The sequence below is a fragment of the Montipora capricornis genome, chromosome 6, assembly GCF_036669925.1.
Source record: "Montipora capricornis isolate CH-2021 chromosome 6, ASM3666992v2, whole genome shotgun sequence".
NCBI classification, from domain to species: domain Eukaryota; kingdom Metazoa; phylum Cnidaria; class Anthozoa; order Scleractinia; family Acroporidae; genus Montipora; species Montipora capricornis.
Window position 1 is genome coordinate 24,408,548 of NC_090888.1, and position 17,500 is coordinate 24,426,047.

General features: G+C 41.5%; 1 protein-coding gene across 1 annotated transcript in view; it reads left to right on the forward strand.

Annotated features, from left to right (window-relative positions):
* The window catches only part of LOC138051835 (nephrocystin-4-like), a 139,378-nt gene that overhangs the window by 100,632 nt on the left and 21,246 nt on the right, over window positions 1-17,500 (forward strand). The window contains exons 26-28 of the mRNA XM_068898121.1: window positions 11,928-12,095; window positions 12,596-12,654; window positions 15,884-16,014. Coding sequence (XP_068754222.1) covers window positions 11,928-12,095; window positions 12,596-12,654; window positions 15,884-16,014 — 358 coding nt within the window. The remainder of the gene's footprint in view (window positions 1-11,927; window positions 12,096-12,595; window positions 12,655-15,883; window positions 16,015-17,500) is intronic.

Sequence of the window (17,500 nt, forward strand, 5' to 3'; positions counted from 1 at the left end):
TTTTTTTCTTTTTTTCACGCGTTAAAAAATGCATTCCCGTTTTGTTATTTATTTCTCCCTATATTCCTTCTTGACATCCCTTTCTTTTCTTACCAGCGTCGGAGAGATCTTTTGAGTAGCTTTTTTTCGTGGGAAAACCGACCTGACAGTGAATTGCGATACGTCTCCCTCCTTATTTGGTTGGCCTCACACGCAAGTGCGGCTATTTATTGTGTAGTATTTACCCATTAACAGAGCTGAGAGCGCCTGAGAGTAAGAGTTTAACAGGTTCTTGTTTTGTACTCTTATTCTTTTAGTTGCGCTATAATGTTGGACCCATCCGTTATTTGCAGCCGTGCGAGTACCCATGTGTTTGTTTCAGAGTATCTTCTGGGCCCAGGCACTACACATTGATGTTTGGGATGGTAGATTCGCTTCTCCTTATTGGTGCCACTACGCTCCAACTAAAAGGTAACTTGGAAGCGGAATGAGCGTAAACTCAAAGGCGAGCAATGTTCCTCGGCGTTCTAGAAGGCAAATGAATGACTTAAACATGTTGGAGTTGCTTTGATAAGTCGTTAGTATTTCATCAGGCCATAGCTTTGATGTCGCGATTTTGCACGGCAGTGTCTGGACAAAATTCCTTTGGCGGCTGCTCGCCGCTTATCTCAGTCTGCAATGCAACTCAAACCATCAATAAATCAATCAACTTTATTCGTGGGTGTCTAGTCTTTTCCTAGCCGACGAAAACGCCCTCTACTAATTGGGGACACTTAATAAGGGTCAATGTTATAAAAAGCGTATAACACTCGCAGTTAACTGCATTAACTAATTGCGGAGTGTAAAATGCGTGCTTACACGCCAAAAAAAAAAGTAACTGAGATTATGAATTTACAGAATCCAACATCCGTGACAACAACAATAACTATGCATCCTAGCAATTATTTACCTCATTTTTGCTTCAGCATTTGATACGTCAGGGTCGTGAGGCTGTAGTTGTGGCTCATGAGCTGGATGTGGTATCATCCGAGTATTCCGAAGAATCTCCTGCTCTCGCTGGGGATATGGTAATGACAACCAATACTGTATTTTATTGTTTTATCCTTTGGAAAATCAGTTAAATGAACTATTGCAAAACCCAAACCAATTTAAGTAGTTCCTTTGACCAACAAGGCGAAAAAATCCAATAAACCAATCAGAACAAAATGCAATCTCGTTCCCAGAGCCCACGTATCTTTTGGTCAGCTCCAAGACACGGAACTCTGGAATAATCGATTTCCGGAACTCCAAGATTTTAGGAGTTCCGGTTTCACCGAAAAGTGAAATGGAGCGGTCATGAGAACTCAATTGATTGAACAGCAGCGACAAATCTTCGTGTTTGCAAGTTTAGTCCGAGATTTTTGCGCAACATTCGCAAATTACAAGGTAGTTTACACTCGGTAGTTTACGTATGAGCAGTTCGATAAATCAATTAGCCAATCAACGCAGTTCTGGAAATTGATTATTCAGAGCTCCGTGTATTGGCGCTGACCAAAATACACGTGGGCTCTGGAGACGAGATTGAACAAAATGTGTGTAGCCAGCGGAGAGCGCGGGAAAACACTGCTATGCAAGTCTTTGTTGGTTCTAGTCTTGTTTTTCTGATTGATCGTGAAGGTATGGATACTCATATGGCCAATCACAAAGCCTGAAAATGCAATCAAAGCTATCGTTAAAAATCCTCCTCTGAAAAACGATCAGAGTTACGTGTATCTTCAAGCAGTGCATGTGTTGTTTACTGCGGTAGTTCTCCTTTCTGGGCATTTCATAAGCTCAATTTCAAAGCCAACTACTTAAGGCCCGGTCGCACTGGCGTATTTTTCAAAAAAAGGGTCAACCGCAAAGCTTGGACAAGTTCAACCGATGCGCGGGAACCTTAACAAATTTTTGTCAAACTCTACTAAACTTCAGAGGAGCCGCTGTCGTGCCTCTGGGTAGGCCAATTTTTTTGTCAGGATATGGAACAAAAAATTGGGTTTGCCTTTTTCTTGAAAACTGGAAGTCGTGACAATTCTTTTTTAACCATGCGACCCGGCCCTAACTGCCTTTTGGCTTCTGTCATTCTTATTGAAAATTAAGAGTATGGAATAAGGTGCCCACACACCCTCTTTTTTTTGACTGATATCTCGGTGTCGATTGCTCCATAACCCTCAGTTTGAGAATCGCTAACTTACGTCCTGTCATTGGTACTATATGATGAACCCGATTTGCGCCATCTTTAGGATGGTTTCGTCTCGATTCTCGGTATCTTTCGTGTTTTCTTCGGATGTGCGATTGATGGCAGGCAAAACGCAGTTTTGGCGGTTGTTGCTTGAAGATGTGATTCTTCAGAATTGTCAAAAGCGGAACAAGGCTTTTTTTTGTTCACTTATGGGTTTTGCTTGTTTCTTATCCTACAGGTTCACACTGGAAGCGTTCGGCCATTGGGTATCAAAGCGGCCGTGGAAGGCAGGTTGCACCTTCGCGTTGCCAACATTGGACACCTTATGGAGGGAACAAATCGCAAAATCGGTCAGTAGTATCTTTATATTTGGATCTTTCATGTCATCTTTCATGCGGGATTGGAAGGGGGCATGGCTGAAAAAATAAGGAGCTTAAGAAATGAGGAAAGAAGCGCCAACGACAACAACATCTTGAAACAATCATTTGAGCGTTGGTATCTCTTTTGCATTACTCCCATCTTATTCTCGTTGCACAATGGTTGCTGAGTTGGTAACGGCTGGATTAGTAGGAACTTCTTAAAATAAATATATTGAAGTATCGCGATCTTCTTATAGTTTTACCTATGCGCGAGCCGTCAATATTTCGTGGTATTGCCGTCTCACTTTTGCGGCCTGTGATTGGTTCTAATGTTGAAATTGACGTCGTTGCACTGAATTGGGTTGCTGACGTACGCAAACAAATACGTTTCGCAGGTAGAAAGAATTAAAATTTCGATCAGGCGCGGGTTGATTAGTTTACAGTTTTATTTATCCTTATAAATGATGGATCGCGATACAAAACTAATTGCGATTTTGAGACGGCAATACCACATTATATTGACAGCGTTGGGAGAAAATATATTTTGTATTGGGCTCCGTCGCTTGCGACTCCGCCCAATACGGAATATATTTTCTCCCAACTAGCCGTCAATATAATGTGGTATTGCCGTCTCAAAATCGCAATTTGTTTTTATGAAACATTGACTATTGAATGCCCACGTTGTTGCCAAAGCTCAAATTCGTTAGTTTCTCGTTGCTTTGCAAAATGCAAGCCACACGGAGCAGGACTGGCAGAGCACTCGCCTCCTACTATAACTAATGTGACCCGGGTTCGATTCCCAGATTCGGCGTCATATGTAGGTTGAGTTTGTTGGTTCCTTACTCTACTCCGAGTGGTTTTTCTCCGGGTTACTTCGGTTTTCCCCTCTTCTCAAAAATCAACCTACGATTTGATAGGAGTTGATTTGATTTCTGTTTAGTGTCCCAAATTAGGGCTCCAACGCTAAATACGGTTGACACTTAGAACAAATAAGTTATTGCGCTGACTGGAGTATGTTGCCACTGTCTACATTATTTCACGAGCATCTAACTGGAGTGTCTCCTGTTTGGTATCGCTCTCGTAACCACTGCCGTCTTTGTCCCTTTATGAAGTCTTCGCTCAGTAAATAAGCAACGAGAACAAAGCAAAACCAGCTAAGGGCTTTAAAGGGAACCTCCACTCCTATGACGCCTATTTTTTCACCTTTTTTTAATTTTTCGTTTAAATATTTATATTGAGTGTCTGGAGTGCAGTACTTCAAAATTGTATCGCTCATAGTGTATCCACGTGTTTTAGCGGGCCTTTGATTTTTGGCCGATCCAGTTGGGGCCTGGTAACTAATGACGTCAAAGAAGGCAAAAATGTAATTCCATTCTGAATCGACAGAGCATTCATGGCATCTGAAGGGGTAACTATTGTCCGACGTTTCTATAAAGACGTAACAAGAAGCTCTAGATTTTCAACAAGACTAATGTTCTTAAACTTTTGCACATTTCTTTCTGAAGAGATGCGATCAAGTTACTTTTTTGACGTCATTAATTACCAGGGCCCAACTGGCTCGGCCAAATTTTTTTGCGTAGAAATCAAGCGCCTGCTAAAACGCGTGGATAGACTATGAGGAGACTAGATATTTGAAGGAAAAGTTAAAAAAAAAAAACAGGAAAAAGTAAGCGTCATAGGGACTTTAAACCCTTTCATCCCTAAGCCGGCCTCATTGACGAGTAAAATCGTCTTTCGTTGGACAGAATAAAATCTCTCAGTATCATTCTCGGGAAGGGAAGGACGCAGATGTTGTTGAATTAGCGAAAATTAGGTTCGCAATCAAATTTTGCACCGGTGGCTCAGTTGATTGAGCATCGGTCTGTCGCGCGGGAGGTCGCGGGTTCGAACCCCGGCCGGATCAACACTCAATATCTTAAAACAACTGAGGAGAAAGTGCTGCCTTTGTAATTTCATCTGATAAGGACTATAAACCGTAGGCCCCGTATCAGAAATATCTTCTATTTACATAAGTTCCCTGTGGGACGTTAAAGAACCCACGCACTATTCGAGAAGAGTAGGGGATAAAGTCCCCGGTGTTGTGGCTGTCCTGTTCTCTCCAGCAGAAGTGGCCGGCTTGGCGATGATGTCTCTAAAAAGGCTTGTGGTGTATGAGGCCACATAAGCTGAAACAGCCACAAGTGCTGGAACATGTAGATGTTGTTTTTCAAATGGATTGCTTGCATCAGAATCTTGAATGACTGGGACGCGTTACGGTTGCCTCATAGTCGTTATCCAAGAAGACTTGAAAGTCCAACCATTTGCGGGTGTAATTACAAGGCAGCACTTTTTCCTCAGCTATTTAAAGACCCCGAGTGTTGGTCCGGTCGGAGTTGAACCCGCAAACCCCCCCCCCCCCCCCACGGGAGTCCGATGCACAACCAACTGAGCCAAACGGTCAGCGGTTAAAGCCCAATATGAATAGGCCATTTCCGAGTTCATGTTTGCCTCCTCATCAAAGCGAGAGTAAGTGCAAAGGTTTTCTTATACAAATTATTTTTCATTCATATGTAAAGTAGAACTAATTACCATCACAAAAACTTCGCACTTAGACTCGCTTTGAAGAGGAGGCAGACATTAACTGGGAAATGGCTTATTTAAATGCACTTTCACAAGATATCGCTGTTATTGCCTCGCTTTGAGAAAAGAGGATGGAGTTCTATTGTTCAGTTCACATGTGTGAAATGCAAACACAAATGCAAGTACAAGAAGGAGACTGAAAAAAATCCATTATTTGCGTCACAGTTCCCGTTTGTGTTGCACGAGTGAAGTACGCTTCTGCGTTTGCAGAGATTTCACTCAGCACCGACGCTGCTCCTTCAACGATCAGTGCCATACTTGGCTCTATATAGAATGCATGCGTTTGCCGGGAATTGTTCGTTCGTTTCTATTCCGGTTTAGGAATGACTGAAATAATATTTTTTACTTGAACACGGTCTGCGAAAATTTTGTGATTATTTTTCTCTCTTTCCGACTCAAAAAGCTCCCAGTCAGTCTTGCTAAGCGGGGTTCTGACTGTGCTTTTTTCGTTTTCTTAGGAACAGTACCTAACAAGCGTTCCACTGTTGTTGTACCAGACACCGCCAGAGGTATAGGGAATTTGAACGGCCTTGTAGGTATGTAACAGCGGAGTTGTTACTCCACAGGGCCTGAACAACCGATAGACAATCAATCGCGCAAGTTTTTGTGATTGTCGATCGTCATCGATTATCAAATGTCATCGATACTCCATGAAAATCGATCAATTAAATAACATCGATTTTCATCGATTACTAATAGGAACGCCAATCGATGACACTTGATGAAGTTCGCCACTGCGTCGCCACATCCAAAATCTGTGACCTTCCAGAATAGCTTCTATTGCAGAGCAACAAGAATTTGGAACATTCTACCAGCGCACCTCAGAGCCATCGTATCAATTGGTCAATTTAAGAAAGAACTGTTTGCTTATTATATGACACTGACCAAGGACTTTTACAACCCGGAACTTCCACATTTTTAAAAAACTACTCGTGTTAAGTGCCGTTCGTGTCGCCAAATCAGTTCTCTTAGTAGTCACTTGTGTGGATTGATTTCCAGCTTGTAACGTTATGAGTGTGTAAATGCACTCGGGTCTCCGTAGTGGAGCTTTGCTATGTGGAGATACCCTGCCTAGTGGCAAAGTTTATTTTTATATATAAATAACTAAATAAATAACTACTTTTGTGTGATTATGGATTGGTCTTCGATTGGCCGATGCCGATTCATTTCAATTCATTTTCCGGTTATCGATTTCCATCGATTGTTTAGGCCTTGTTACTTGTACTCCAGAGGGCCGCAGCCATCGGTCGCTTCATCCGCTTTGCATTTGTTTCGAAGACCAATCTGCATGGGTACGGTCATGCTTTGTTCCTCACTTGTTTTACGCCCGTCTTCGTTATTAGTTCAGTTGTATTGTGGTTACGGTGTGGTAAGCGCTGAATTCTTGACTTGGGGCCTGGCTCTGACTATTTTCTTTAAGGCGCTGAAATGTGTCAACGTTTCTGTCAAACTTATCGCGCAAACGTGATTCCCCGCTAACTCAAGAGCAATCTTGCGCATTTTCCCTCTCCCTAACCAACCTATGGTGAAATACAAATGATTGCTGCTAGTTTTGAAAAACTTGTACCATAAGTTCAATCACATTCTGCTTCGTGTACACAGGCTTACCTATTAGTTGAAGTTTGGTTAGAGGTTTACGAGTTATTTGTCAAGTGCGAGAGCGCTCAAAACCAGAACATTTAGTTCAACATCCTCTTTTTACAGATTGTACGGGGAAAATTTGTACAAAGTTATCTTGCTTTTCTTACGATGACGAAGCTCCCTTTTGAGGAGAAAAGTTGGCCATAGCTCTAACAAAGGAAATGGTGCGGACTCTCTTAACTTCATTGAGTAAGACGTTGGCAAAAGCGCTGCTTGTTCAAAGGAAAAGCAGACACATTAAAGGACTAAAAGCTCTGGTGTCGGGCGCCCTAACTCACGCTACATCATAGCGATATCGAACAGTCCCGAAATAAAACAAAACGTTTTGCTCCACATTCACTCTCTCTCTGCCGAGGTTTGTAAATGGGCAAAAATTTATCCAGCTTCACGTTCTTCTGATAAATCGCTTAATATTTGAACAAACCGAGGACCAGCCCTTTTCGCCTTGTAAAAGATATTCAACCTCTCTACGTCGACTCTGTAAGCACTCTACAGGTTGAGAGTTTAAGCAGTCATGTGGTGTTTTTTTTTTTAAGGAAACAAGACCTCCAAAATTAAAGCAAAGCAAATGGCTGAGTGTGACGCTGAACTTGCTGCTGTGTTGTTTAGCAGACAGGAAAAAATATCTAAAGATGATCAGCCAGTCAGAGAAGCGGATGCCATCAGAAAAAGGTCAGTTTGGTTTGAAGATTTCAATTACCATGTTAGCACGGTTCGCTGAACCGCTTAAGTTTGTACAGAGCACTGGAGGCCCTCTTCACATGAGCCCAGCTGACCGCCTCCGAGATCTCGCCTGGGCTGGGAGAGGATTAGTCTTCAACCTTTGGTTTTAAGGAAGCATAGGTTTATGGGCTCCTGATATGTTAAGATATTTTCAGGGTACTAGTTTAAAACACCGCGAATTTTAACGCTTATTTCTAATAATTAGTATTTTGGATTTGATTAATATTTTTCTTCTTACCTTTGAATCACTAGTAATTAGGTTTCCCCAATTAGTTTACGTATATGTAAGCTAGATCTACCTGATACATTAATAAAGTTATTGATTGATTGATTGACCTCACCACCTTTGTAAAACCAGGGTTTGTAAAAATCTCGTTGTGTTCCCGGTTGCTAAGATCTGGGTTTCTGAGGCCGATGGAAAATTCTCCTTAAGAACACTTTAACCCGGTTACCGGAGCGAAAATTAGAACGGACTGTGTGCTCTTTTTACTCTTCTTTTCTTTAGCAGTTAAGTTCAGAATAATTTATTTTGGTAGTGAGTGTAATGTTAAGATATAAGAATTTGAAGTTTCTTGAACCAATGAAAGCTTAAAATTCTCGCCAGGCTTGTTCGTTAGATTTCACACCTGAGTTGCGTCGCTAATTTTCATCTCGGTAATCGGGATATCCCGGTTAACCTGGACTGAAAAAGAGGGCCTCAGAAGCCAGATTTTCGAAACCCAAGGGTCCTTTTACTTGAATCGAATTTTCGAACAAATATAACTGGATGCAACTATTGTTGTTTGTTTAAAGTGTTATGAGCCCTTGGGAAGGATAGGGAGATAGTTGCTTGGCAACGGGCGAAAGTCGCTTGGCAAACTGAAAAATCAGACTTATGGGCAGGATTCAAAGCTACGACTTCCACACACCCGGTCAGATGCTCTACTACTGAGATGGATGTTTGCCCGTTACAAAACGTTTTAGCCTTGTTAAGAAGCATTTCATTAACGATAGAGCGACTTTCATATGACCTTGAAAAATAAACGTAAAAACAGAACGTAAACGAAAATGCAAAACATTTTATTGGCTTATCGAACAAAAACAAACGAGGGCAAATTTTCATTTGCTTAGCGAGCGCGGATGCAAACAACGTCATCTCTCCATGGAACTTTCAGTCTGGAAAGCGATCGCCATTTCGATTTGACGTCATTTGAAATGCAGTAATGTGATTGGCAATCAAACTGTTTGCTGCCCATATTAGGAGTTTTCTTGGCGCGAATAAGGAGAAGCTTTGTATTAATCTTACCAAACATTGGTCCGTGAAACAAATTGCGAATATCTTTTCAAGGTCACACGAAAGTCGCTCTGTTAGGAAGAACAGCGTGTAGCATGTATGTTAGATGAACTGCCTTCAAAGATCGTCCGGGTGGGAGTGGTCCTTTGTGGGACTGTTATTGGTGACATTCAAGGACTGTTTCTTGTAACAGTCAATGTCACCAACAGCAGTCCCTCTGAGGACAACTCTGACGACGAGAGCGACTTGCAGCTCCGCTGAGATGTTCTGTCATCAAGTTTTGCGGATACGACTCTTTGGTTCAGACCATATGGCGTGTTTTCATTTTGATCAAACGTTTCTCCAAAGTTCAGTAATATAATTTGCGACATGACCAACAGGAAAACACTGGTTCCGGCCTGTTCACCGAGGTTAACTTTTTGCTCTGCGGGATTGCTTAATGGGAAGAGCACTTGTTTCCCAACAACGTGGACATCTCAGGGTACATCCTGTTTGTTGATGAAAGTGCAACTTATACCATAAGGAAAGGGAGACAACCAGTACTCAAAGTTGTAAATACCTGTTCTTTGTCGAATAAGGGTTTGTCTTTCAAGACTTTGGATGGTTTTTAGGCCATCTTTTTGTTGTGCGACATTGTTAGACGCTCGTCTAAAAATATTATGGACCAAATGAGGTCCTTGACATTTGATGTGAAGGAATCCAACTCGGGGTACAAGTGCTGGTCAGGCGTGACTGTGATATTACAGTGGACACACTTCTATACCAACTAAGCTATTATCAAATTATGCCAATTGCGATTCGTTGCTAATTTGGTGAAATAAAAAACACTTTAAGAGGTTTGATATTTAAAGAATATTTTATGTCGATATATACAAAATAACTTGTAACTTAAACACTTCTTTTGTTTTTGTTTTGTTCTTTGTTTTGTTTTTTTAATTTTTTTTTTTTCAACTAGAAAACTCGAAAGGATGCAGGCCGTTCGACAGACACAAGGATCTGATAATTCAACAGGCAATTTAATTGTAAGTTTTTCGGAACGTGTTTTTTATCGATTTAGGTTAGGAAAATTCACATGATAAAATTGGCTGTTGCATTGCGTCAGAGCGGACTGACACTTTCACAAAAGCTGGAAAATTGGTCAAATCCGCTCATACAACTGGATTTATTCAGTTGCATCGTCAGAGACGGACACGTTGATCCAAACCGGTAACCCGGTATTAAACTGGTTTACTCCGATTTCTTGCGGTGTCATTTTTGATCACGTTATGCCAGTGGTCTTGTCATTTTGGAAAGAAAAGGGGCATCCATTACTGGAATGAGTGAACTGTATTCGTTTATGTGGTTTTCACTGGTAGCGGAATGCGTATTTAAAGTGCTCGTAAGGTAATTCCCCTGAAAATGACGTACTATCCAAATTTTTGTCAAACGTGGCACAGTTGATATTCATGCACAGGACATTCAAAACATGCATTAAAAAGATGGGGTCACCGCGCTTGTTTTCGTGCTGCATGCCCTTTATCCTAAGTGTTTTTGACCGAATTACGCGAGAAGCGTTCCAAACTTAATCAACCGGAAAAATTGTTGTTATATAGCTAAAGCTACTAAATATTACTGAAAACTTGAGCCTACTTGTTTTTCCAGGCTAAAATCTTTCAGTAAAGTGATTTCAAATTGCTCAATTTTGCAAACTAATTTAAGCAAATTGGACCACTACGTCATCACCTCACACTCAGTGTCTGGCTGCAAATGCAGTTTCACGGCATTTTTATATAAATACTACAACTTTTACTTTCCAACTTTTTTCTTCTTAAGATATGTTTTCCGTGTACCTATAACGAGTACATAACACCATTAAAAAGGCGGGATCACAGTGCTCGTTCAGGAGAAAATAGCCATTCCTTGACATATTCAAGCTTGGCGTTAATGAAAATCCGCCATTTTATCCATGTGCGCGCCAATGACGCGAGGAATTATGCGCAGTAGGGTTGCGCAATGCAAAACCAGGGAATCACGTCACCTTAAATTAGTAAATTTATAGTAGCAATCCACCGAGGGCTTCAGTTTCCTTTACTGTATCCAGATTAAGACAGCAGGGTAGAATTGTTCGTTTTTGAAACTAACTTCCTGAGGGAAGCCCATAAAACTCAAGGTACGAACTGCGCAAATTCAGTTTTTCGACCTCTGGCCAGATACGTGCGGACGTAAGCGCCGGAACTCACCGCATCTCACACACGAGGCGTGTTTGAGCCACCCGCGAAAACCGGAAGTGAACATTTCGCTTGCCAGGACTGTAATCTCTAATGGTGAAAAAGTTCTTAGCAGTATCGATGTCGTGGTGTCAAGACAAGTTAAAAAGGGAAACAGCTTACCTCCGGTTACCGTGCATTAGCTATTTATTGGAAAAATATATTGGCAGCCGCAGTTATTCCAATTGAAGGGCTCTGTACTTCAACATTGCCATCGAAGTTTCGATATTCTCCTGAGCCATTTTTCCTCTTTATTGATCACTGTAGATTCAAAAGGAAGAAAAAGTGCAAAGAACAAGAGATCTCAAGACTATTCAGCTTTACAGGTAACCATTGCATATTGCACACGGTACTATCATGTAGTCAGGTCTGCACAAGGAAATCTTTGTGTCACTTTTTCTGGAACAAATATATTGTCTGAGTTTATGTCCAGCAAATGATTGTCAAACAGTGTCTCAGGACTGACTGTTAAACAGCGGAGACGGGACTGCGCCTAGAACCAGACCAAGTTAACAAAAATGAGCTGAACCTTGTGGCCTGCCTCCCACTACTCTTTTTTAGCTCAGTGACAGAGCATGCGAAATAGTAATCGGAAGGTCGAAGATTCGACTCGCGCAATACGGAGCGCTCGGATTTTTTCCGAGTATCCGCGAGTCACCGTCAAGAAATAGATACCATCAGACCAACTTATATTGTGAATCTTGCTGGGGTGCAAATCATTCACAAACTAAAGTCGGCTGAAAATTTAAAAACTTCCAGCAAAGCGTCTTTGGTGATAGCAATGTTAAAATCCATGCGGCCTTGAAAACTCTGCAGCAATTTAGCGAAGTCTCTAGAGTAAAGTAAAAGGAAAAGTCTCGACTTCTCATCAGATTTGTATCTTACAGGGAGAGACTTAGGCGTGAGAAGATTCTGTCATCATTGGCTGGAAACATTACTACAAACCACACAATCTATCCGTGCTTTGGCAAAGCCGAGTTCTTTGAGTTTGTTCTCAGAAATCCTTATTCCACGGATCAGAATATCGCCATTCACTGTGAAGACAAAGAACTTCGGTATGTCGTTAGCAAAAGTGATTTATTGGTCCGTGCAATCTCAGTAGACATTAGGCAATCAAACTAACCAATGAAGTTTCTTGCAACACGTGCCGGGCGCAGGCCTTGCTCATTTCTAGAGCCCGTTTCCCAAAAGTGCAGAAACTTTTCGGGCCTTGTTACGTAAATCCCTTTGTACCTTTGTTTTTGTTTTTTTTCTTCTTACTCTTCTTGGAAATTGCGATTCGAAGTTTTACAAAATGATAGCTTTTCGGTCTAATAGAAGGCAAACGGGACCCTTATTTGTCAAAGAAATGTTGAGAGCAGAGTTTAGATACTGGAGCAAACAAAACCGATTCACTGAGAAGCTTATCATTCGTTTTCACCATTTTTCGTTTGTGTTATTATTTGTGCTCTAATTTAGTCACCTTTCTTAACATACTTCTGCCGTAAATGGAAGCTACTTAGAGGCAAGTAAGATTAAATTGAAAATTTCAGAACTTCTGTCTTGTTTTTGTTAGAGTTATAACAGACACCAGAGAATGGAGGCACTTCAAGAGAAAAACTAAGACTCGATCAGGTAACACCTCTAATGCTAATATGCCTCTGTTATGTCCATCTGTTCGAGAAAGGGTGTAGTCAAAGTAGATCCCTCTTGACTTACCGATGCGATACTCATTCAAGGCTTGCGCTAATTTCATATTCTTTGCTTGAGTATGAAGCTTGGCAGAGACGAAAGCAACGAAGCGACTCACTAAGCTAAGAAAGTAGATACGAAAGTTTCGAACCAAAGAAAAGAACTCTTACGGACAAAAATGAATTTTTTGAGTTTCTTTTCTGCGTTATGACGCTCTCACTCTTCGTACGTGCCCCGCTCATCTCCAAAACATGTTTGCTGGGCTTTAAGCGTAGATAGGTCCATGCCCTTCAGTTTCTTCGCTTGTTTTGTGGAGGTCGACAGGCATGGAGTTACGTCTTTTGCTTCGTTGGCATCCGCAAATTGGGGTTCGTTGGGGTGCAGGGATGGCGCAGTGGTGAGAGCACTCGCCTCCCACCAATGTGGCCCGGGTTCGATTCCCAGATCCGGCGTCATATGTGGGTTGAGTTCATTGTTTCTCTACTCTGCACCGAGAGGTTTTCTCCGGGTACTCCGGTTTTCCCCTCTCCTCAAAAACCAAAATTTGATTTGATTTGCGTTAACTTGTTAATTTCAATTTACAGTGTCCCCGATTAGTGCTCTACGGCGCTAGAAGATTAGACACTTTATTAAAGTCCCTTTCCTTTCCCTTTCCTTTCGTGTTCTCGCTATTTTAACCCTTTCACACTCTGGGCGGCCCCCATTGACGAGAAAAATCTTCTAGTGTTACAGTAAAATCTGTTTAGTGTCACTGTTGGGAGTAATCTCCTTCGCCGCCGTTATTCGGGCGTCACGCAACGCTCGCGTGACGTCCAAACCACGGCTGCGAAGGAGACTTTCTTGGCAGGAAAAGGGATATGAAACTACAACAAGTTGCAAAATTAGTGGAGACACGTCACCTTCTTGGGGAGCTATTAATTTACCAATTATCTCCCAAGCTGCACCCCCCCCCCCCCCCTCCCTCCCTTCCCAGCTTATCAATGTTGCTAGCAAGACAAAAAAATGAAAGGGGGAGAGGGAGAGGGGAAGTGGGAAATGTTGAAATTCTAGATACGGCCGGTATTGGAAGCTAGAAAAGGTGTTTTTTAACGCGAGTGTCTCAACAATTTTGCAACTTGTTGTAGCATACCATGGAGCCTCAAGTTGTACAATATGGCAAAACATTTGTGACTACATTGGAACGAACTGTTTTCAAGTAAAGGAAACCTCAAAAGAGCGAATTATTCATTGTTGTGGAAACCTCAGATTTGATCATATCACGTTGCTGTTCTGCAGAACGCGGAAAAGATATTAGAGACTGGGATTGAGCATTGCGTTCGTCAGGCTAGAATTTGCGTTTCGTCAAAAGTCAAAGAAACTTGTTTGATTTTATCTCAATTCCTTTCTGTGACCCACAGATATTCAGCAAGTTCATGAAACAGAGAGAACTAAGAATAAGAGAAATTTCGTCCTTTTACTACAAGTAGCAAACAACCTGTCTTTTGCCGTTTGCTGTACATGTTACAGGTTGAATTTGATTTCAGGCCAAAATAATTTTAACCGAGGTTGATTTGTAATTTCTTTGTGCCTGGTATTCATTATCATAAATAGAGACAATGAAATTAGAATCATGCTAGGTTAAAATCATTTTGACCTGAACTCAGATTTAACTTGTAACATCACACAAAGCAAAATCTCTCTAGAGCGAGTTTCAATTGAGTGTCGTAAAACCAAAACCAAAGTAATTACTTTGGCCAATCAAAAAGGACAGAGACAATCCAGTAAACCAATCAAAAGTTATTTCAAGTAGCCGACACAAAGCGCGGGAAAATGTGCACGCGCGAGCCACGATTGGTTTTGGTTTCACTTCTGGTTGGTTGAAAAATGGCGCGAAAACTGTGAACCAATCACTGAGTGAAGTAATCATAAATCAAAGCAATTATCTAATTACTTTCGACACCGCTCTATTCGATGAAATTAGTACCGCACGTGCAGCGCGACCCATTTTTAATACCAGTGGTGTTATTGCTCTCTGGGGTCGTCGTTGCTGAAGCCGTCATCGTTTCTTAAACTCCTGATCAAGAACGCCCGGAAGTGTGTACGAAGAAAAAGCTTGCGGAGGCAACTACTGGGTATTTACAAGGCGTGGTGCAGTTGAATCCGGGACATTCGTAGACAAATCCAGCCAGTTGTCAAAGCGAAATTCGAAAACGGCGCATGCGCGTGCGATTCCAGCGCCCATACCAATGGATCATGCCTCTTCCGGCTAACTGTGACAATGAGAATATGGCCCAACTCGACCTGGGGAAGCCGGGATGACTCCGAGGCGCTTACCTCCTACGTATGTGGCCCAGATTCAAGTCCTGGGGTTAGCCCCATTCTTGGGTTAATTTGAGTGGGTTATGACCCTACTCTGAGGGTTTTTCTCCGGGTATCCGTGTTTCATCCCTCAGCAAAAACGCACCTGCATACCCCTAGGATGTCTACCTTTTGTTAATATATCATACGATGGTATCAGGCCCCAGTTGTTCAAACGATGGATAGCGCTACCCGCCGGATAAATCACTATCCACTGGATAACTCAATTAGTTTTGCTAGTGTTTATCCGCTGGATAGTGATTTATCCGGTGGATAGCGTTATCCATCGTTTGAACAACTGGGACCAGATATCTATATTGCCCATAGAATTCTGGAATAGGTCGTGGTAGGTGATATCTAGTGACAAAGGCCTGGCCATCATACGGGGAATTCCTTACCCTACACGGTGAAAGATTATGTGGGTTCTTTTGTGTTCCTTATGATGACGAATATAGGAGAAAGCTAGAAAGTTAAGTGAGCCGTTGCGTTTTGAGATAGTTTGACTTTTTTTTTTCAAGACTGTCTCAAAACTCCTCTCTGAAGTAGGTGGAGAGATCGGGGAAAAAGTGTCCAAATTTTTTTTAAACCTTGGGTACCACCGGTATAAGCCTCCATATCTAATTGCAAGCCTCTAGTTCAGTAAAGAAGGTTATATTCATTCAATAGATCATGTCTTTTTGCTCACGGATGTCTCCCATAATATACAAGATAGACCCGTTCACTTTTCATGCATATGACTTCCATCTCATTATCGTTATTTTTATTGATCGAGAGAAGTCGAAAAGACAACGAAACCATTTGCTCAATATGTGATGGAGGTTAATATTTCTTACAGCACTGGAGGAGAATATGTTTGACGCTTCTTCTGACAGCTCCTACCCGAAGGTGTTCTTAAGACCCAGAGAGACAGTGCACATCCCTTTCAAGTTCCAGACCTTTAGAGCAGACCATAGTGTTCCTGAACAGGTATGAGGGAAGTTTGAGATTTCGCTGTCTGACCACTTTCGACTTTAGTGCTCGCATTGACGAAAGAAAATCTTAGTGGACGATCTTCTGGACGGAATTACTGGTGGAAAACCAGAAATGAAACTTGGGAATGTCGGCAGCTATATTTGCAGATTCATATTCAACAAACTACTTAAGCCTTAAGTGCCGGCGCGTTTTTTCTTCAATTAAGAATTTTAGCGCATTTCATTTATAAAGAAAAGCATAGTGGAAGATCTGCTGGACGGAATTACAGGTGGAAAACCAGAAATGAAACTTGGGAATGTCGGCAGCTCTTTTTACAGATTCATATTCAACAAACTACTTAAGCCTTGAGTGCCGGCGCGTTTTTTCTTCAATTAAGAGTTTTAGCGCATTTCATTACTGGGTTGCCAACCCAGTCGGAATCTGTCTTTAATTTCGTCGTTTTTTACTGGGTTGCCAACCCAGTCGGAATCTGTCTTTAATTTCGTCGTTTTTTTATTTTTCGTTTTCTTTTTATTTTTTTTATTTTTTTCCGTGTCGGTAAAAGTCCTGCCTGTCACTCCCCTGCTAAGTGGTGTCTTTGTGCATAGAGCCTTCTACGCGTATTTTCTTAGGATCGAGAGGGTAGTGGGAAATGCGTAGATTTCTCTGGTGGACACAGTAGAACGATTAACTTAACCGGCAATGGCGTCGAAAGTCATGTAACGCGAATGGCGTTTTAGGGGATCTTTGAACAAAATGTACCCTAATGAAGCTCAATAATGGCAAGCGAATTGGATACTGGACAGGACAGGCGGTCGAATGTTAGAAGCGACGAGTAATGGACTTCGACAACAATCTGTCGCCCGTCGAGCCGTAATCAAAGTGAGCAGTCTTCCTAACATTTTGCCAAGCGTGGTGTTTTGTACAACACTCAAACCAAATGAACAGTTCTCTGGTAACACAGTGTGGGTTCAACAAAGACAGATAAGGAATCCATATAGTGGATCTGTTATCTCAGTTGTCTCGCTATTTGTCAGATTTGTATTTACCTGTTCTCAACTCTGCACAGTCTTCCAGTATAACAATTGGAAATTTCACTAATAAGTCATTGACGTGAATGGCGTTTTAGTGGATCTTTAAACAAAATATACCCTCATGGAGCTCAAGAATGGATCGTCAATTGTATGAGCAAGACAGCGCTGAAAAATAAATATCTGGATTGTAAGAGACGAGTAATGGTCTTCGACAACAATTTCATTTTTCGCCTTTGGATATCAAGTGAGCTTTGTTTCTAATATTTTACTAACTTGGTATTATATAAAACACGGAAATCAAATAGCAATTTTTTTATGGATTTAACCATAGTTACTAACTATGATTTAACAAATTAACATTGAAGGAATCGAACGCCAACAAGAATGCATCACAGTGTTTACTCAAGTCGCATCTTAGTTGTCTGACAATTTACATTTACCGGTATTTTGTACTCAACTCAGCAAAG